This window comes from Dermacentor silvarum, chromosome 4 (genome assembly GCF_013339745.2).
Source record: "Dermacentor silvarum isolate Dsil-2018 chromosome 4, BIME_Dsil_1.4, whole genome shotgun sequence".
NCBI lineage: Eukaryota > Metazoa > Arthropoda > Arachnida > Ixodida > Ixodidae > Dermacentor > Dermacentor silvarum.
The window spans coordinates 97,718,144-97,740,587 of NC_051157.2; the positions used below are offsets into that span (position 1 = coordinate 97,718,144).

A 22,444-nucleotide genomic window follows, 5' to 3' on the forward strand; every position below is an offset into this window, starting at 1 on the left:
AAATGGACATTTGAAGCGGATTGATATGTGAATTTACAGCTTTGTGAGATGTTTACAGTGTTAACCCCCGGGGCACTTGCAAAAGTCCTCTCACATTAGTGGTATACTACTTCTGTGTGGTGTAAATCAATTTTGTTCACTTTAGATGTAGTTAACAGAATTGCGATAAAGCTTTAGAGTGCAGCTCTCAGGCGCCCGTTCCTGCAGCAAGCGTCGGCGTAACCGAGCAAACGAGCACAGCGAAAGATGACAGCAAATGTGGAGCGCAGCGGGGGATGAAAAAAAAAAATGGACACTTTGTAAATTCCAAAGTGTGTTCGGCGAAAGCCTGTGGCCATTCGACTGACTATGCCATGTCATTTCTTTCTGTCGTCGGTGTGACCAACTGTAACGCTAGTGAACTTTGTAGACCACTGACAAATGCATGTCTGTTCGTAGCATCTTGGTTGAAATCCCCGACAACAACCATCGGCCAATGCCTGACGCTTGTTGGTAGGATGCGATTCACAAAGGCAATGGCTGCTGCTTGTCCAAGGTTTGGGGCCAAGTACACACAGACTACAAAGAGCCCAGTCGACAACCTGACTGCACACGCTTCTCCAGGCCACAGCTAGGCACGGACGGACGGTCGGACGCTGCCGCTGTGCCATCACGTGACTGCCGAGAGAGTGTAAGGGGGAGAGGCCACAGCTGTGGCAGCGCAACTGTCGCTATGTGCCACTGTGCCATCACGTGATTGCTGAGAGAAAGTGAGGGGGAGAGGCCACTGGCTGGCACCGTTTCAGGGCAGACAGTCGGACGCCGCGAGTATGAGCTTTCTCCTTAAAAGCGAAGAGAGGGCGAGGAGGAGGGTGCAGCAGAATCATGCGGTGGAAAGCCGAGGAGGGTCTGCTTGCCAGTCACTAGATCTGAACATTTTCTTTTAAATGCAACAAACATCAAATTCAGTGCAGTGGTTGCTGAGAAAAACAATTTCTCCGTCCCATGTATTTAGATAGGAGGTCCCGACATAAAGGTTCCTCTTAACAATGTGTTTTTTCACAGAAGTAGGCACAGGTGCCACTCTCCCGATTTTCTTACCCTGTCATTCTGCAGCGGAGAAGCAAGCTGTACAAAGTTCCAATAGGTTGAGAAATGCGCGACCACATGGCCAACGGTGGCACCATTTTGTAACCACCACTGACAGGATTAGATTTCAAAGTGCACTAAACATTTGCTTTGGTTGAAACTTTTTCATCTTACAATAACCTGTCGCTCCATTATTTTCTGCACGTTCCCTTTATGTCACACTAACAATATGAGCCTCTTCCCCGTGAAAGCAAACATTTACTCTAGCGCGAAAAATGTGATCGATGTTGCACTTTGACAACAGACCACACAAATAAAGCACAACCGGTACAAAAAGTGTGGATGGCATATTCACAATATATTTCTTTATTTCATATAAAAAGAAGAAAACAATATGATTACACTAATCTGCTTTGTTTTCTTTTAGACAATGAATGCAAGGACTTTTTTTTGCTGAAATTGGCAACACAACTATGCTTTTCAACAACAAAAAGAAAGGCGCATGTACATTTGGGAGGCAACGTGCGAGTCTCGGCTGCGGGAAGAGCGTGGGTATCGTAAAGTAACAGTACAAGCACTGTTGCCTCTGTACTAATTTTTTTTTTCTTCAACCCACCTCTCGGGAATAAGCTCGTCCCAACAATCAAACTCGTCACAATCGGAGTTGGCGGCTGAGAGTCGCACGTTGCCGTGACCAAACCCTTCTTGATATCTGGTGAGTGTGTGTGTGCTTTTTATGAATTATTTACACTGGACTGATCCTGCGTTCAATCGCAACGGAGGTGACGAGCACACATATACCGCACCGCCACTTTCTGAAATGTACAACTGACAGCCAATGAACGCTGCCGCGATGAGTAACGAAGAGTGCCTCGTCTGTTTGGAAATGACCCTCTCACATGTATGCCACGACGATGAGACTTCCCTTCTCGCTGCTTCGAGCCTCAACACATCAAGGTCTGCCTGCTCTCGAAAGTTTTGGCGACACGTTAACACAGGAGCATAATGTCATTTTGATTTTAAAAAAAAAAAAGAAAAGCAAGCACACCTCTCCAGAGTACTGAAAATGTTTCACTACGAGCCAAGTGCTCTGCGGAGCGACAAAAACACCCTCCTTCTTAGGCCGCAGGCGTGACCATACCTTCACAGCATCGTACAATGAAATGAACTTAAGAGAGAAACCCTTCTTGGGGAGCAGGCACTACAATACACTCGCAGTGGCACACAACTGAGCTGAAGAACAAAGCACCATGCACATCTTGGGCTACAGCTTAAAACAATGTTATAAAAAACTAAGAACAGATGTTTTCCAACTAGAAACAGTTGCTCATGAGGGAACAATTTTGCATCTTCTCTTCCTGAATGGGTTGCAGGTTTGTCCAACCACATCCCCGCACTTGCACCCATTTTCAATCCGCTCTTGACTGAAATAATCCGCCAACCAACAAACACACATATCCAGTGAAAAACAGTTTGCTGCTACCACAAAGCCATCTTGGTAGCCATCCCTAATATTTTATACCTGTAATCCCTTTGCCGTTAGCTTTTTTCCTTTGCAAATTTTGGCTGCATTAACGTCACACGCGAAAGTTCCATTGTCTGCAGCATGCAACTTATCATTGTTGCATCCTCCAATATAAAGTGGGGTAAATATTTGCATCTAGGCACCCTAGCTTACATGTTCCAATGCATGTGGAAGAGCCTGACATCAAGCATTGTTTGCAACACATATAGCAACAGGAAATTTTTGTACGCTTAGGGATGGAAATTGTAGACATTGCACTGGCAACTTGCGTCAGTCTACAAGTGCATCAACCCCACTGCAATGATCTCCCCTGCTTCCTGTAGAATGTTCACACTCAACATGCTGTCGTTTGAAAACAGGGGCAATCGATCCAGTGTTCAATCTCAGTGCACATCAGCACTACAAGAGAAATGGTTTCAACAGTTTCTTAAAAAAAAACATCTATCAGCAAATCCTAAACCTGATGCTGAATTGACCATGCAATTACAAAAAGAGCACAATTACTTCAGAATAGAGGTTGGAACAGTGACCAACTTGAAAGGATTCCACCAAATTGAGGTACAACGCTCAATGAAAATCCAGACACACACACACATACAACCTTCTTACAACTAGCATCTCAATATTGTACATCACAAGTGTAACCCGTCAGATCTGATCAGCACAGGTCGACCACACAATGGCGCTCGTTCGAAAGACACACACCCGAAAGTAAATCGTGCCAGCAACCGTAAACAACACGAGAGAAGGCTACAATAAAACCAGAGTTACCGTAATGCCCCCACCAGGACAAGTGACGGTGCTACAGTGGCAAGATGCACATGATTACAAAGCGCGCAAGAAACAAAAATCAACAGCCACAAACCAATCTGTCCACTGCGAACAATTACAATGGTGGTGCTTCCCATTTCAGCTGTAATAGTAGCATCTTGGTGATGACATCATTTCAGTCAGCAGCATTCTATTCAATCAAAACCATAGGTACACTGAGCCAATGGTTCAATGTAGCGTGCACTAGTGCTAAGCTCTTAATGGACAAGATGACATTTTGGATACTCAGTATGGTTACTAGGTGCTGCTGGAGATGCCTGCGCAATTGCCCTCATTCATCTCTCATTTAAGAAGAGATTCTGATGTCTCATACCATTTCTTTCACCAACAGAAGTTGTTGCAAGCATCTCCAACACAACTGAAGGTCCTGTATCTCTTCAAGAGAATGATTCGTAAAACAAGGGCAGCCAACCCTCAATCATCACGCACTACACGGTCAACAGTGCCATCGCACAAAGACATGCCCTCTCAAATGCTTTCGAGAATGTACCAGCCTCACTCACTGCATTCATGCCTAAACATTTTATCCTGGCAAGCTCTGCACATGAGGTGTCACGCGAGTTAAGACAATAACATCCTTGCATTATCAACCAGCAAATATACATGCGTAGTAGATGTTTGCAATGTACAAAAGGCAGGGGTGAAAAAGCATGGCCGTAGAAAGTACCCCGACGCAAGATTTAAAGACGATGCAGACCTGTGCAAAGCACAACGAACAGCCCTTCGTGACTTCTCCCAATTTCCGTCTGCCGCACGATTATGAGAATCGTTGCACATTTGCAAGCTCGGGCGAGTCGTGAAATGATGGGGGAGCTCACTCTAGCGGTGCTAAAGTTTCGATGGAAAAGATACGATTTACACTCGGCTTGCATAGTCTCGCGCAAAAGAATTCTCAAAAAACCAAACGCAGGACACAACTCGGCACACTCGACACGGTCCACCATTCATGCTGACTTCTTACACCAAAACATGGAACAAAAATATGTATGCATATAAAGAGATAAACAAGGCATGTGTGCGACTAGACCAAATATAGTTGCTTTGTTAACGGGGATGCCATAGCGAAGCACTTTCATTGCTGGTGCAAAAGCATTTTCATTTTGATTTAAAACAGCTGTTAGTTGCAAAACTCTTCACAAAAACCAAAGTTGGCCTAAACAACGAGAACTTTTCATGATTTCAAGGTCAAATATTATGACCTACTTCTCTGAGGACAAAGTGCCTTAGAAAAATTCGAACGAAAAGGATGGTAAAAATTATACGCTCTGCAAACGTGCACAAGTAAAATGTTGACAGTGGACACACAAAAGAGAATACTGACAGCAGACAAGTTGTAGCTGATGACAGATTAGTTGCACATCAGTGATGGTCCAAAGACTCTAATGCGCTTTGAGGTATAATTCCTCACAAAGAAAACTATGCACCTTGAACACAACAGTTCCACATCTATCAGCTTTTGCGGAGATGCCACGGAAGGATTTGACACTGCTTTCAGGCAGCAAAACGTGAACACAGGATAATAAAAAAATGAAACTAATGTCCAAAAACAGAACTTGCAGCCACAAAAGTTATTTGAAGTTGTGCTTTAACAGGCTGCCAGCGTTCTCGGACAGCAATGCAGAGCTCGCCCATTGGGCCCAGTTCACATACAATAGATGTTCACTAAAGATAAAACATTAAGTGAACCTAGAATGCTAGATAAAACTCCCAAAATTATGAACTCGAAAGAAAGCAAAGATTATAATCTGACAACTTATGAGCACTTTCGTAGTGCTCAAAAAAAGGGCCCAGGCACAAGCCATAGTTGTTCGGCATAGGCAGATGGGAATCCATTGCCCTGGCACATTTGGACCACCACTGAGTGTGAACTGCTTTAACACAGCACTACCGCTTACTGTTACGTCTGCCATCCCAGTCATCAGCCAGCCTGTATAGGTGCTCAAGCTAATCAGTACTGCTGATGCCAGGTTCAACCACGGTGATAATTAACCAGCACACTTTAATGAGGATTGTATTGCTCGGTTTTCCATGTCAAAGTTAAGGTTGCGCTACACAAGCTTTCTTTTTTTCTTGACCCTTTCTTTGTACCTTATTTTTTTTTTTCTTTCCCCCAGTGTAGCATATTGAAACCTACATTGCAAGCGGCTGGGCTGGCAGACATCTGCGGCGTGGTAGCTATGGTAACTGTCAGCGGGCGTGGCATATTAGTGATAAACTGTCAAGCTGAGATGCACAGCGCAGTCTGTACTGCCCGATCACTGAAAGTGGCTTATAAAACCCCAAATGCAGACCGTATAAAATAGGCACAGGACAACAGAGGAGCGCGCACACTGGCCACGTGAGGAGGTTTGAAAATCCAGCCATGAGCCTAGCGGCAGGTCAAAGCCAGGGGAGCACAGTATACAAATTTCGGGAACATGAAGCAGCAACGACGTGCAAAAAAAAACGACACAGAAGTGTGCGACAGCAAGAACCAAGCACAACGAAACAAACAAAAAGGTTGATGCAAATGTCCGACCTTCCGTAGGAAGACCCCACCCTCCCCAACTAAGAATTTGCGAGTCATGTACAGCAAAAAGTGAGGGTATAGTCAAGCAATGATCTGGTGGATAGGCCTGGTGCAGAGAGACGTGGAAGAGGAAACGCTTTGAACGATAAGTGGCCCCACATTCATTTTCGTTTCTTTTATTTTTTCCCTTGAAGCCTGCTATGTGTGCCAGAACACCGCATAAGTCTGACATTATTTCTCAAAGCCTCGGGCAAGCAAAAGCCGTGCGGCATGCAATCGCAGAAAATTTCGCTTTAATTTTTTTTTCTTCAACAACTCGTCTGTCTAAAGATTTTCCAAATGCACACCGGTGTCCACCAGTAAAGGCTGCATTTTTAAACGTCAGCAAGAGAGGTTGCGGGGAACGCCAATTGCCAGATATGAGCACTGCAAAACAAACAGTTGCATTTGTCAGACAATGGCACACTTGCATTGTTGTGAGGTGAAGGAAGATGGAAAGGGCAAACCCAATCTCACTTCTCACACAATTAAGTAACGCCACTGTAGAGAGCCCAAGAACCAGCATAGCATCTCTCAGAAAAAACTGGACTCCAACATCTCCCTCACAGGAGAAAACAGGTGGCAGGCATTTTTTTACGCAAACCACAGGTTTTACAGGTTACAGATCCTCTCTCTCTTTTTTTTATCCCCACTCGCACCATTTAGCAAAACGAGTGCGAAAGTTGCGCAAGAGATAAGAAATTTTACCGGTGGCAAACACAGCGACGAGATGAAAAGAAGGAAGAAAAAGACATGTGCACCAACCAAAAATTTCCCGCCTGGGTGTTTGTTTCTTTCTGCCGGGTTGCATGTCGCGCGTGCTCTCACAGTGCCGACGGCCATTGTCGACCGCGAAGGAGGGCCGAGTCGAGAGCTCTTGGTCCAAACCAAAGCTTACACGCGCGCTCCGGGACACTGCAGCAGACCGTGCGCGAATTCTCGGTGCGTTTTTCCTCCCCGAGGGGGCTGGAGACGGCGGGAGGAGGAGTCCACATCGGGGGTTGCACTTGCGTCGTTTCGCGCACATGACGGTGGTGACTTGTTGTGAGTCGTGAATGACGGCGAATACTTGAGAACCGCGAACGAGGCGAAGGAGGGCGTTTTGCACAAGGCAGCGTCAGTGTGTCCGTGCGTGCTCGTTTACAAACAGGGTGCAACGGTGATAACAGTGGTGTTCATGGGAGAGGGGGAGGTGGTGCTGCCTCAGTGGCTGAGGGGAAGGGAGTGAGAAGAGATGGTCGTCGTGGTGGGCTAGAGCAACGATTGCTCGAACTTGGGTCCTTTCTCGATGTAGAGCTCGGCAAAGGCGCTCTCTTGCCGAAGCTCGACAGCCTGCTGCTTCTTCAGCACAAGGAAGGTATAGAACTTCTGCGCAACCTGCAACAATAATGCAGCTCCAATTCAGCGTCCTGAACATGCGAAAACAACAGGAATGTGCAAAAGCATCCGACAGCCTCACAATCTACAATCCCATTACAGGCTTCAAGCGAGCTCAAACCAAGCAGTTCTTTTTCCACAAGAGGAACTCTCAATTCACCATAAAGAAAAAGAGACAAATCATTCAGTGCGCAAGTACCAAGACAGCAAACAGCTTGTGCCATTACCCAGTCTTACAGTGTCAATAGTTGTACTGTGGATGACAGTCGTTTCATCAGTTGCACTCATGGACACAACTTGCATATAGCTCACACATGGTCAGGAGTACATTTCATTACAAGGCAAGCATAAAATATGCATTTTTAAGTGAACAGAAGATCAACAATTGGCAAAGCAACAAAATTAATAATCACAAATCTCCGTGTATCTGAGTTGCAGTTTTTTCCCACTGACATACAAATTGGTCTGAATAAGGCGATTTGAGGTTAGCAGGGTAAGGCCATGCTTTCAATGCGCCTGCTTTGTTGTACACATCTGGCCAATGTGTGCATGCTGAAAGCAATGTCCCAGGTACGGCCCATGGGATGGCAATGCTTAAGGTGGCGGCCTGCACATACCTGTTTGCGATTGCTTCCTCGTGCGACGTCGCTGAAGCGCACCTGACGGCCCGATTCTAGGGGCGTCCGGATCATGTGCAGCATGTGCACTGTGCGCTTGTTCAGTATCCGCTCTTCAAACTGTTCATACGTCTCGTCAGCCAGCTGTTCCTCGGCCTGCAAAAAAAGGGGCTAGACATGTCAGCCTCGGAATATCTTGACAAGCACAACAAGTGCTTGATGCCAGCAAGATGCCAACAGCCCCGTAATTTAACACTGTGTTTCTTAGTGGAAATTAATCAGATTGCTTAATGCGTAGAATGTGTTGATGCTGTTACTCAACATGGTAGTGGGACTGTATAGCAACAATTATTTTCCTCCAATTCTGCATTTTTTATCAATCAGGCAGAATTGCCAATCTCCAAAATAAGTGCAACATTACAACAGTGCATTACAGCAGTGTCTAGTGTTCAACTTGCAACACTAGACACTGCTACAGCAAACGCCAGAATCAATGAATGTTACTAGATAGAAGCAATTACAAGAGCCGGAAACACGTCATCAACGGCATATTTTTAACACAGCCTTCGAGATATGCGAAGCCAGAAGTGTGTCGGAGCATGCACGTCTCGGATGCCACAACCGGAAATTACAAGTTATCCGGTGTAATTTACATTGAAAATGACGGACTGCAAATTTTATGAATTGATCAAATTTTAGAGCACACCTAGATCGAATTATAAGGTTTTACTGTATTTTTCCGTTCTGTCTATGGATTGCAGGACCAGATGCCTAGCTGGTGAAACAAAAGCAACAAGACTCAAATACACGCGTTGCAAATGCGGCACATTTTGCCACAATTGCAATGAATTGGCAGAAGGAAGAAGTGTCCTCACCAGTACAGTAGAAACAAAGCCGCACAAGGTTGTCCAGGCTGACTGACTAATGCCAAAGCCTACCGTTGCAACAATACCATTGCAACAAGGTGCTCGCCCAGAAACCAGACAGTGGCCATATTCCGGATTGATAGCTCTTGAGGATTACTTTGATTTCTGCATACTGAAGCGTTCCGGGCTATGCTGACGGACCGTGTGCCATCAGTTTCATCGTATCAGCTTCCACCGACTTAACCAATCAATGCACACTGAAAGTCACACAAAAAGTGACTGCACGCAAAAGTGATTTATCACTAATCGTGCCGCAGCACTGTACTCACTGGTCCGACAGACGCGGGAGGCCCATAGTCCTCATCGTCGTCGTCCAGCTGGGCCAACTGGTCCTGCTGCTGCTGCTCTGTCAACCGGTCCTGGTCCTGCTGCTGCTGCTGCTGCTGCTGCTGGTGCTGCTGCTGGTCTTCCGTCGACGCATGTGGCTCCATCTGTGGCTCTGACTGGGGCTCAGGCTCCTCTAAGCGATGCTGCTCGGCTGATGTCGACTCCATGGGTTCCCCATAGCCATGCAGCGCTGGACCCGAGGCCACCAGGGCGTCAAACTCGGATGGTGGCGCCAAGGGTTCCATGCTCGGAGTCTCCTCCTGCTGATGCTGCATCTGGAATAGCGGAAAAAATACAGTAAGAACTTGTTCATTCGTAATTGTGGTTTGGTTCTGACAAGCCATATGCATTATTTAATCATTTACTGGCATCAAAGTCTCGTCATTTCTGTCATATATGGCTACACAAAGGTGAACTGCAACAAAATTTGGGACCACGTAGGAAGCCTAGTTTAGGACAGTGTAGACATAAAGGAGTCTCCATGAAAAATTTCGCTTTTGAAATAGGAGTGGAAGTATCACGAAAAGCTTGCAAAGAAAGCCGTCTATAAATGCCTACATTACCGCTCACCGGAAGTGATGCATGACCTAGAATATCTCGAGATTACGTGTGGCGCCCACGGCTGCCTGCAGCAGGCCAATATATCTCGGAGGCTACATGACAAGACTTGCATCATAGCCGCTAAGCAGACGATGTGTGCATCGCCTGAGAGAGAGAAAAACAACTTTATTTAAATTAAGACCGTGCTTGGTCACTGTGGGTGGAGCCCCCCACTGGCTATTGCGGCGCGCCGGGCCTGGTCGAGGGTCGCCAATTGGCTTCCCAAGTCCAGTTCGGAGAGTCGCGCCTCCCACGACCAATTGCTAAGTGTACCGTCAAGTAGCGGCGAGACGGCGTCTGCCGGACGCTGCGTGCATTGGTAAGTGATGTGTTCTAGTGTCGGGGTGGAGTCGCACCATGGACATCTGTCGCTGTGTTTGTTAGGAAATATTTTGTGCAGTCTATGTAAATGTGGGTAGGTGTTTGTCTGTATTCGGCCCCAGTCCCTCACCTGTCGCCTGTTTAGCTTGGGGTGAGGTGGAGCTTTGGTTCGTCTTCCTGCTTAACGGCTGCTATGATTTCTTCAGTAGAATATGCTATAACCAACTTAGCCAAAGTGGAATTTCCTTCTAGTTGACCTTTCATTTAAACAACCCTCAAAGTCCGTGAAGCACTATAATTACGCAAAGCAAATGAGCAAAAACAGCACTAGTGTCCAAATGAAACAAGGTAGCAGAGTCCGCACTAAAATAGTCATTACTAGGAACTGTAGTGGAACAACACGAGAATGCAATGCGCCTTTTTATTACAGTAGACTGTTCCATTCGTGTCTCTGTGTGCTTCTTTGTAGATTCTGTGCTAAAACACTAATAGGCAGACTTCTGTTATTTCAATTCTGGTTTATTAGATTTCTCAGTTAATTTTATCTCGACTGAAGGTCCTTGCGAGCACTGATGTAGTATTTCTATAGACCCAAACTTTCATTATTTCGATCCTAAAATTGGCATTTGCCAGTCAGTTTCACCAGTCAGCATGCATGCGCCAGATTCCTATGGTGATCCCAATAGCGGTTGTCTCAGCAGAGAATAGGCGACAGTGAATGCACTGAGCACACATTAAAAAAAAAAAAAAAAAAAAATCGCCCCCCATTGAAGACGCCTATTTTCAGACTACTCTAGCAACAGAGTGGCTAGGTGGTGTTGGAGTGGTGACTGGCAGACAGCAGCTGTTTGCAAAACACTACCCTGACAGCAACTTGCCCGGCTGCCAGATCTACAGCAAAGAATGCTGTGCCAAGGTGAAAGCATAAAAGTGACATGCCCAATAGTTGCAAAGTACAGTAGAACCCCACTGTTTCGTTCCCGGGTGCTGCGTTTTATCGGCTGTTACGTTGTTTTCGGCCGGTCCCGCCACAGCTCCTATAGAACCCAATGCATTGGTAACCCCGCTGTTGCGTCGCAACTGTGGGACCATTCCCGCATCATACGTTGCGAACTGCCACCCTGCCCCGGCCCGAGCGGCCATTTTGACTTTTCATGTCGCTTGGCTTGGTGGCATTGGCCGCCCAAAGTGCCGGGAGCGACACCCACAACGTATTTTAGGTTTCCGCAAGAAAAGGTATGGCCCTTGAGATCAGTATTCGCTATCTAAAGATTACGTCTATGACGCATTGTGGCCCTAAAATTGGTTTTGGCTCATAGATGTTCCATATAAAGTCCAAAGGCGATAAAGCCGTCGCCGCGCGCCGTATGCTGTATGTGCGAGTGAAGGCGTGCGAGGGGAGCCGACGACCGCATCTAAATCTCGCGTGCGCTAGAAAGAAAAGCAGGGAGGGAGCACGCCTTCCGTTGCGCTCAAGGCACCGGCAAGGGAGTGAGGGGGGATGGATAGCGAGCAGCGTTGTACTCTAGCATCAATTGCGTACTGCATGGCGGCGCGCAGGCCGCATCTTGAAAGCGATCTGTGTTGGAGACAGAGTCTAGGAAATGTAGGTGCGTCGGCGACTCATAGCTTCGTGCGTGCTGTGTGTTCTCAGCGCTCAGTTTGTGTTGAAGCGATAGACAACAGCGCAAAGGTCACTTTGCTCGCTGTTGCAGCGGCGCTTCGTCACGGCAGCGTGTGACAGCGCGTGCCTGCGCTCATCGAGTGTGATGTGTTCATGTTTGCCTGTGGACGTTGACACCATGTTTGTTAAAGGGACACTAAAGAGAAACCGGAAGTGGAGCTTAAATGGTAGATTATCCTTTCACGATCACAGCCATACCATTCTTACTGCAAACAGATGTTTAGTAAGCGAGAAAATAGCGAAAAACTGAAGGATAGGTGCTGACGGCCCTTCGAAATTTCCGCACTACATGTTCGTGACGTCGGAGATTACAAATGCAGGCCGGTCGCGATTGGTCGAGAGCGATTTATCGCTGTTAATAAAACGCAACATGAAATACACCTTGAACATACATAAACAGCATTTGCCAACTTTTTAAACCATTTCAAGCGAGGAAGTACAAGTTTAGCACAAAATTAAATAAATAAGAAAAAATGGCATGGAGATACATGCGGCCGTGATAGTTTCGTAGTTTCGTTTTTTGTCAATGCATCCTTGCGCGCGCCTGTTCCGCTCTATGGTGTTTGGTTGCGTAATGCGTGGCTCGAAAAACGTTGACTTCGCGGGAAACAGCCAGAAAATGCCTCGTGTGTGCAGTGTTGAGGGCTGTGTAAATGGCCCAAGGCGCTTGCTCAGGGGCAGCGGCAGTGTTGACTCGATTGTGTCCTTTCATGTGGTGTCGCGCGGAGAGCCCCAGCTCCCCGGCGTTCGCAATGGCTCAGTGCTCTGCCGACGATAAAACGGCAAAACAGCCAGAGAAACCGATAGTGTGCTCTCTCCATTTCTCGCCTTCGGATTATGTGTATAATCTTGCCCTCGGAAAGTATCTTGGTGTGCCCCAGAGGCCAGTCCTTTCTCGAGCAGATGTTCCCTCAATGCGGCCTTCATCAAACCCCCTACCGGTGCCCCTGCAGCAGCAAACTGGCGGGTCGGTGAGTGCTGAATGTCATTGAATAAAGCCACGATATAACCATACCGAGTACGTGCGCAACTTTCTACGCTTGTTCTGTCGGGAACATCGTCGCCTGGCGGACCGGACGCTTCGCCTCCGTTGACGAAAACGAAGCTCTGCTTTCCGCCGGCCGCGCCGGCGGCTCACCGCCATCGCACGCGGAAACACCTACCGCTTGAGCACGGAGGATCATTTCGTGCTCCGTTTCACTGAATATCGCTGAAATGCAGTCCTGCTTCCCTGGCGAGCTCTTCGTTGCAAGGTTCAGCGGCAGCAACGGTATCCATCGCGGCGAACGCAAACGCAGCATGACCATGCATGCAGCCATGATGCATCCAGCGCCTCGGCCGTTTACGCAAGCGGTGACGTATCATGGCGCATTCTGATTCGCTGAGAGCAATGAAATCTGTGACGACACTGCTTCAGCACCAAATCTGGGGTGAGAGAAATTGAGGAAGAGATATTTGGTCTTTGTTTACGTATTTCTCCGCTAATAACTCATATTTTTGCACCCAACAAAAACTGCATGCATTCCTGAAGGTCCCTCTTTTATTCCAGCTGAACTTCCTGTTTCTCTTTAGTGTCCCTTTAATATAGTTAATATGCGAATGTTTACAAGTTTATGCGGACGATAAAACTGCTATCCTTACATTGTATAGATGTCAACTAATTTGCTATCGCAATCGATGTTTGGGCTTTCGGGCAAAACTACGACTTTTTTTCACACGTAAGAATTAAAATAATATTGTGCGCAGTTCAACACTACTCTCATTTCTCAATTTTCCTATTTCTCGGCTCTTGCGTTTCCCGGCTCTTACTTTTTTTTTTTTTTACGGTCCCGTGAAAAACATATCAGCGGGGCAGCGGGTAACCCCGTTGTTACGTTCCCAGGTGCTACATTTTCCCGGCTGTTGCGTCATTTTCGGCCAGCCCGGCATAGCTCCCACAGGACCCAATGCATTGGGAACCCCGCTGTTGCTTCGCAACTGTGAGACCGTTCCCGCATCATGCATTGTGAACTGCCGCCCCGTGCCGGTCCGAGCGGCCATGTTGACTTTTCATGTCGCTTGGCTTGGTGGCTTGACGATGGGATTGGCCGCCGAAAGTGCCGGGGGCAACACCTATGACGTATTTTCGGTTTCCAGTAGCAAAAGCATGGTCAATTTTACTTCGTTACAACAGGATTTCAAATGCATGGTTCTCTATGGAGATTTCAAGGGGAATTTCATTTACTTCGTTATATCCATTATTTCGTTATATGCCGTTACGTTATAACGAGGTTTGAGTGTAGTATAACCTATTTCATCCACCTGTGACCATAAGGGGTATTATTCGCGTACAGTAGCGATTTCAGTGCAATCAACACACACTAATGCAACATACCTGTGGCGTGGGTGGGTGCATCATCTGTGGTGTCGGAGGTGGTCCCATCTGGGCTGCGGGGGGCATCATGGCTGCCGGAGGTGACTGGGGTGGTGGCACAGGTGTGGCTGGATGAACTGGGTATTCGGACTGCAGCTGGTCTGGCTGGAGCGTAGGAAACTGCACAGAATAACGCCAACCGTTCCTCACTGAATGTGCCAGTGACTATGAACAAACAGGGCAATAGCAAGACATAACAAAACCAAAACCTTTCATGTACGAAGAGACTTTCAGCTGTTTATTTTTGAGTGCACATAATTCTGCTGTAGCTTTACAATACTGTTTTAAGGGCCCCTCACCAGGTCTGCCCATATTTAGCTGACAAGCGCAGTGCATAGTACAACGCACGCTAACGATCATGTCTACTAAGTGTCACATCCCTACGCGCTGCGGAGAGCTGAAGTTTAAAACTAAACGCCGCTTGCCCTTTTCCTCGCGGGCGCTGCGCTCCAAGATGTGGGAATGACGTATATCGCACAAGTGCGCCTACCTACATGTGCACGCAGTGACATCGCTCATAGTGACACTTCGAGAATTATTCAAGGCAACATCTGTTATTTCTGTAATATGTTACTTCAATAGACGAATTAACCTTTAGAGAAATAATCAAACACACAAACCGAATGTCTGCGTATTTTTGTTTTACTTCGCACAGCAGCAAGAGAGATGTATACTTCCGTTTCGTCTGCTTATTGCCACATCATGCAGTCGCACGCGCTGTGTCATTTTTCACCGTGTTCCAGCCCACGATCATGCTCTGTGATCCGCTTGCGCCTGTCGCAGTGTTTGCGCAGCACTGACTTATACCGCTAGCCAGTTAGACAGCGCGCAAAAGCATGCACTGCGTGAAACAAGACAAACTCAACAGCTCGCGCTCGAGGCCGTTACCGGAGGTGCGCCGCGCAGCAAGAAAGCGAGAAAAAGGCAGAGCCCGTGACATATGCGTCATGCGATTCTCCGGCTCTGGCATGGGAGAACACAGGGAAGGAATTTTGCTTGCGGAGGCTAGACGGAGCAAGTGGAGAGAGTGGCTCTCTGGGCAGTGGCCGCCGCGGCACTCGCCCCCTGAAAGCATGCTTTCGCAGCGCTGAAATATTGCTATCTCGGCTATCAATGAACCAATTTGAAAAATTCTTGCCATAGAACGCTCCCTAGAGGGCACGTAACAACTTCCAGCATATAACCAAAATTTGCTATGTGGCCTGGTGAGGGGCCCTTTAATGGGATACGGACACAAAAGTTGGCGGGTGGTTTTTTTGCGTCGGAACAAAAGTTTAATTGTTGAAAATGACGAATACAACAAGCTGCTTTGAAGAAAAGATGAGAAACATCTTTTTTTTTGCGGTTTTCTGTTGCACCTTGCCTCCAAGCGGCCTCCAGCAGAGGCTGAAATTTGACGTCGTAACACCCACCCTCGCAAGCGCGGCCAAGGTCAGCCACAGCCGTCGCAGTGTTTCCGGGGATGTCGGTCCCTTGCAGGGTTTGTTTAAAAACCCTTTTCGGCGAACTTCGCACGTGGTCCATCTGAACCATTATCCCCATCGGCGCTCCACGCAGGTGGTGGATCTTACATGAGCCTTCCCGCGGTCGTCGCTTGGTATTGACGCGTTCGACGCGGCAGAAGGAAATGCCCAGACATTGCTGTTATAACAGCATCGTCGGTCGTGACACGCCGTCGCACACGTTTCCCAGAGATGAGAAGGTGCGTAAACTTTGGATACCTGCCTGTCAGCTATCACGCCCAGCCTGGATACCTCTAAAGAACGACTTCATTTGCAGTGACCACTTCGTTGACGATGATTATGTGACCAGCCCGGCTGTGCTGAAAAGCTTCAGCATGCCGCTCAAAAGGCAACGCCTAAAGCCCGACGCTGTGCCATCGGTCTTTTCATGAAAACGCAAGGCAGAAATGATCAGCAGCGCGTTTGAAAAGAGGAGGTGAAAAGATGTTGGTACTGTTTTCGTTCACTTGCAGCCTTCTTGAGCAGTGTGAGGGCGAGGCTGGGGTGAGATGCCTGAGGCTCGGCACGAAGGCAGTAATGTCTTTAAAAATGTTGGCAGAGCATAGTAAAACAATACACGGCTAGCGCGCGCGAACGTGACTCACAAGATCAGTCCTACATGGCAGCGGGGCAGACACACACACAGCTCTGCTTCTCCACAGGCTAAATGCGGGAAAAACTGGGGAGAACGCCAGACAGGTGCTGCCATCTGTCGGGCGGCTGGCGAAGTGGACGTGAGAGTCTCGGAGGTACTGATACCTCACAGCAGTTGCTCACACCGACGGCATAAACTACTATCCAGTCATCCACGTAATGCTGAAGTACCCCGCAGCTGCCTCGCCTGCGTGCGCTCTTGTAGAAACAAGTTTACAGAGGAAGTGACAAATAATTTTTGCACAAGTGTCTGGCGTAAAGCGAAATCTTCGCGCTACGGTTCACGAAAACCTGACCGGCATTTCCACGGCCGCCTGCTCTTCGTCTCGGAAGGCTCGTAACCATAAGCGGTGATATTTCTTGCCAAGTTGGAATGGTCCTCGCTTTCAGACGTGTACTCATCGCTGGTAGAGGCACCAGAACTCGAATCCATGCTCGCGATGGCGGCGTCGGCGCGCTTTGAATGACCGCGGCCGGCTGGCTATCATACGAGGATGTCGTGACGTCACGCCTTTCAACTCCCGCGGGTCGGGCAGCGAGGCGCGCGCTCATAAAAACGCCAAAAAGAAAGCCATCGGCTCAAAAATAAGCTAAGTGACTTTTTCTTTTCGATGCAATCACACACTGAGGATTCATCTTCACCATTTTCGAAAAATTTTCAGATTTTGTGTCCGTATCCCTTTAAAGCAAAGCTTTCGTCGCCTGCTTTCCTCGGTTTCGCGTGGCTGCCCGGCTGTTGTTGGGTTAGTCACTTCGTTACTGAAATTACTACATTACATCCGTTACTTCGTTATAGTATAGGCAAAGTTGCGCCATTTCACAACATACTCCAGCCCCAATTTTGGATAGAACGAACTTCAGATGTAACGGACCCTTCTTACTGGGTTATTACAGTACATTGTAACAAGCATCAACTGTACTAGGGCAAGAAAAAGCCACATGGCAAACAGGTCAAACAACTAGAAGGAGCAATCCAACACAAGCACATCGTTCGACCCACTACAGGTGCCGACTTTTATCACAACCAGTATAATAAACAAACTCTGCCAACGGAAAGTTCTGGTGTGCCTGTGTGGCACCTTTGCTCTTATTCCATCCATTCTGTGCTGTCTGCGACAAAATAGGCTAACTTTTACAGTACATAGCCACTTAAGCTTGCATTCCAGAGCACAAGCTGCTGCTAAGGACCAATTTGGATTGGGCTAGTTGGCAGCACTTTATTGCTGCTGAACTATAAATGCACAACTCAAAACCCAACACAAAACACACAAGACAAACACTAGCACAGCTTGACTTACGAGCGCCGCCGCTGCCTGGTGGTGTCCCGGGTGGTGCTGGTGGTGTTCTTCCTCCAGGTGGGGGGCGGGTGTCAGCTGCTGCTGGTGGTGAGGGTGGTGCAGGGGTGTCATCGGATGGTGACCCATCATGGCCGCCTGCTGCTGTTGCTGCTGCTGCTGCATCTGGTATGCCGCTGCATAGTCAGGCACCGGTGTATGCGGTGGAGGCGGCGGCTGGGCGTACGTGTAGTCGGCGGGTGTGGGCCAGCCGTCCTGCAGGGGTGTCTGCGGCTGCGGCTGCTGGTAGTCCTGGTGCGGCGGGACCATGCTTGCCGCAGCAACCGAGGCATAGGGGTCCACGGAAGGTGGGCCCAAGTGGCTAGGAGGGCCACCGTGGGGAAAGTCGGGTGCGCCGAGATCGTAGTGGTGGGCCGGCTGCTCGTTGACCACACTGTGCGGACCCACGAGGTCATCTTCCAAGCGTCGCCGCTTAGTATGGTGCCCTGAATGCCGGAAGAAAAGACCAGAGTCACAAGCCCATTCAGTAGAACAGGAAAGTGGATAACCGGGCCAGTTGGTGTAGATTCATGGTTGATTGGAAACACAAACACACACAACAAAGAGGGAACGAGGCACGACGAGCACTGACTGCAGCAAAATTTTATTGACACACAATAAATATGTGAGAAAAACGTAAAGGGAGGAGGACACAAAAGGGAAGGGAAAAATTAGACTGAAAACACGTGCCGTCCAGAAATGAAATTTCACATGTTAACAGTGATATTGAAGGTGAACTCACAAGTGTCATATTTTTTTTTTCTTATGTAAAAAGCTTCAGCTGTCTCCCTAGTTTGCGAGTCCCGATTGTGATCAGGACTGACTTGACTGACTGATCAGGACTAGCTGGTAGTAAAATACTATATCACAAGCTCTCGAATAAAAAATGGTGGCTGCGCTTGCAGTTTCGAAATGACAGGTGATCGGAACCGGGCACCCCATTTCGTTCTTTAGATGGACGTCTCTAGCGAAAATTTGCTGCTAGGTGCGAGAACACACAGGGAACAAAAATGACACTGAAAATCTAGTTTATGAACCAAAGTGCTGCCGAACTGTAACTGCTGACGCCAGCTTCAGTGCAGTTAATTTTAGGGGTTTTTTTAAGGGCGAGTCCATGTAAAATGAACTACTGATATATAATGACCACTTGTCATAGAACTAGAGTTCGTTATTAACGAGTTCAATTGTTATCATGAAATGCGCCAGCACCGGGAAGCTAATGTTTCATCTGCCTCTCACTTTAACATGGAGACTCGAGATTATGCAACATCTAGTACTAAACACGCGGGAAAACAGCACACAATGCCACAACAACTCGGCACGCCCACTTTTGACACATGCGGCTGATTCTAAAAAAAAAAAAAAAGGTGCGCAGGCTGCATGTGCACTTAGCTGCGCGGACAGCCATGCGTAGCCACGGCAGCGCTAGAAAACGAGACACGCAGTAAACGCAAGAAGTCTCTAAAAGCGCAAATAGGGACGAAGCGTTCCGACGTTGCTGTCATTCACGTACAATTTCTGCTGATGATTAGGGCGATGCGAACTCCGCCGCTACGTTTCGGTTGGACGCTAGCGTCATTTTTGCTCTTTTGTGTCGCCCTTTTGCGGCGCTCCACACTCGCTAAACTCCGAGTGTTGTCCGAATTAACAGATGTGCGGCCAAATACGTCTGAATTAGCGAGAGTTTAATTGCATTAAATAATGCATACGACTGCCGGGACCAGATGACGAATCCCGAGTTATCCGATTTTCCTAAACCACTAGGGTCGAATTACCAAGGTTTCCCTGTACTGTACTCTGAAAACTCCAGCTTTTATCTGACAGCAGACAGCCTGAGAAATGATTGAGCTCGACTGTGGCAAGAAACAAGCATCCTCACCCAGGCTGTTCTCCTGCATGTGCTCCTCGTGCTGTGGCATCTGCTGCGGCTGCTCACTGATGGCGTCCTGCTCATCTTCGAGCTGCTGCAGCAAATGCTCCTCCCCAGCGGCCAGCTCATTTTCGACGGATCGCGTCGTCAGGTGCCGCTGGTAGAGGCGGGATAGGGCCTTGGACAGGATCGGCCGGCCAGGCAATGCGAACAGCTTCTCGACGCCTCCGGTCTCCTTCCAGTGCATAAGGCGCTTCGTGGGTGGCGCCAGGTCCAGCGTGGTCACAATGTCACTCGTGTCCGACAGCTGGGACTTCATCTCCTCCCCCGAGATGTTTTTCACCTCGTCAACGATCAGCTTGCGCTTCCGCTTGGCACGGGCTTTCTCCACGCCTGCAGCAGGATGAACACATTCGGGCTCACAGGGTGGCAGGGGTTCAAGAAATCAAATCAAATTGGGGAGTTTAACATTTGAAAGCAACGCACAGTGAAAGAACAATGTGCGTGCATACATGAATAAAAAGTTAACGCCAACAACATGAAACGTTCCGCACACAAAGCCATTAGTTGACAATGTAGACAGAATACAGTATCTGAAATGTTCACCACTCTACAGCATAGAGTGCTTCTCCAAGACTATGCAATATTATCACCAAGAGCAGCTTTAGAGCACAGATTATGGAATGTTGCCTGCAGAGCTTCACAGAGAATTAAAGAGACCATTTCAGCTTGGGAATTACATGCGTTGACCACCACAAATTTTCTTAGGTCTATTAAAACCTTACATTTATTCAACAGCATCTTCTTAGTCTGTCTTACGATTTCTTTTTTTCAGTTATTTTCAGTTTTCTCCCAGAGACAAACTTCTATGCACGACAGTTCTCCCTACCTTGGACAATAGTGTCTAATGGAGCCAGGGCAAAGCTCTCATCCTCGTTGTTGAGAAGCGTTGTCTGCTCTCCGGGCCCAGGGTCCACGCCACCCATTTGAGCCGAGTCCACAGAGGGCGGCCGCGGAGGTGGGGGCATTGCGGCCTCGTCCTGCTGTTGCTGATCGAGCAGGCCTTCGTCCACACCGGGCATCGCCGAAGAGGACGACGGGCCAGCCACTCCGGCGGCCGCCGATGTCGTCGCACCCCCGTCGAGGTCCCTGGCATCTCCCACAGAGCTCCCAGGACTGGACGGCCCTGACGGAGCACCCATTGAAGGAGGGCCCATATCTGCAGAACAGTGTTAATCAAACTGTGTAATTTTGCACCAATACAACAACCTGATTGTGAGGCACGCTGTAGCAGGGGACTCCGAATTAATTATGATCACCTGGGGTTTTTCACTGTGCACCCAGATCAAGTACAAGAGCGTTTTTGCGATTCCACCCCCATCGGAATGCAGCTGCCACGGCAAGGATCAAACTTACAACCTCGAGCTCAGCAGCGCAATGCCCTAAGCACCGGGCCTGGGATGAGTTTGGACTGGCGGCATCGTCAAGCGGAGGTGCCAAAAATGTAATGGAATGCGACTGCCGGACAAGGCGGAGCAGGCACAGCTGCCAGCTACGTTGACTGATCGTGTTCCATCGTTTCTTCTGTTCTGCATTGCCGCTATACCTCGTGGAACCAAATCCAGACAATCATGTTGCATTTCTCTGTGCATGACCAATTACACAAACATGGCTAAGCTGACGAAGCTGTTTCATCGGTTTTCATCACGGCTTCAGAAGGCCTGGACATGTGTGGCTCATAGGCAAATGTACACGTACATTTGCGACACTGCTTTGCTTTTGACTAGTTGTTCTAACTAAAGGAACTGTGTATTTGCGAGAGCTAGATGCAAATTGTGTGTCTTTGCCTCTGCAGGCGATCTGTTATGCTTATTTTTCACATGGTGAATGACACCTGTGCCATCTTCCAGGTATCTTGGGCCACTGTCACTATGGCTAATAAGCAACCCAAAACAAACATGCTAACTTTCACCAAACAGCGCACCACCTGTTGCCACCTTATGCTAGCAAATGTCTAGAAATAGAATAACAAATCGAACTTGTTAACCCTGCAGTCGTGAACAAGTGAGTCGTATAGTCGTGAACAAGTGAAACTCGAACGAGAAATTACAAAGTAGAGTATAATTCGCAAGTAATAAGTTGACAGTACAATCTCACGCAGCTTTATTCCTTCGGCAGAGATGCTATAGGCCTCACACTAAGCAGATAAGTCAAGATTATGCAAATATTACACATAGTAATGGTGAAAGCCAAAACAAAAGAATGTGTTCTAGTTCGCTCTAGCTTGTTCGTATTTCAACCGTCCGCGATAGTACCTCGTCTGACGCACATGCCATCAAAAAAAAAGGAAAAGGGACAAGGCTCCTCTGTCTATCAAGGCCCAAGACTGAGGTAGTTCGTAACCCGCAGCACCACGTCGCCATGATGCCCTAACAAAGCAAATGCACTTACCATACATGTCATCATCATCGTCACTCTCATCAACGGGCCGGGCGTCGGGAACGGCTGGTGCAGGTCCCGGAGCACCCAAGGGCCCATCCCGGTCTGACCCACTCGTGTCTAAGGGCACGTGTCCTAGTGGCGCATCATCGAAGAGGCCCGCTGGCTCGAACAAGCCACTCGGTTCACCCTCTGCACACACACACAACCAACATTCGACACAAGCTAACACACACTGTTAAATACTAGTACAGTTAAACCTGCTTATAACGAACCTCCATATAACCAATTCCTGGATATAACGAAGTTTTTCCATTCCCCGCCGCGACTCCATAGAAGCACATGTATTTGAGACCTCTACGTAAGGAAGTGGCAGCGAGAGACCCCCGTCGAAATAACGAATTTTCC

General features: G+C 48.1%; 1 protein-coding gene across 2 annotated transcripts in view; it reads right to left on the reverse strand.

Moving 5' to 3' along the window:
* Nucleotides 1–1,405: 1,405 nt before the first annotated feature.
* The window catches only part of LOC119450408 (double-strand-break repair protein rad21 homolog), a 35,288-nt gene continuing 14,249 nt past the window's right edge, over nt 1,406–22,444 (reverse strand). For both annotated transcript variants that reach the window (XM_037713847.2, XM_037713846.2), the window contains exons 5-12: nt 22,049–22,228; nt 20,487–20,816; nt 19,607–19,990; nt 17,692–18,173; nt 14,199–14,357; nt 9,162–9,494; nt 7,967–8,122; nt 1,406–7,349 (exon numbers count right to left, since the gene is read on the reverse strand). In XM_037713847.2, the coding sequence (XP_037569775.1) occupies nt 7,224–7,349; nt 7,967–8,122; nt 9,162–9,494; nt 14,199–14,357; nt 17,692–18,173; nt 19,607–19,990; nt 20,487–20,816; nt 22,049–22,228 (2,150 nt within the window). In that variant the 3' untranslated portion in view covers nt 1,406–7,223. The remainder of the gene's footprint in view (nt 7,350–7,966; nt 8,123–9,161; nt 9,495–14,198; nt 14,358–17,691; nt 18,174–19,606; nt 19,991–20,486; nt 20,817–22,048; nt 22,229–22,444) is intronic.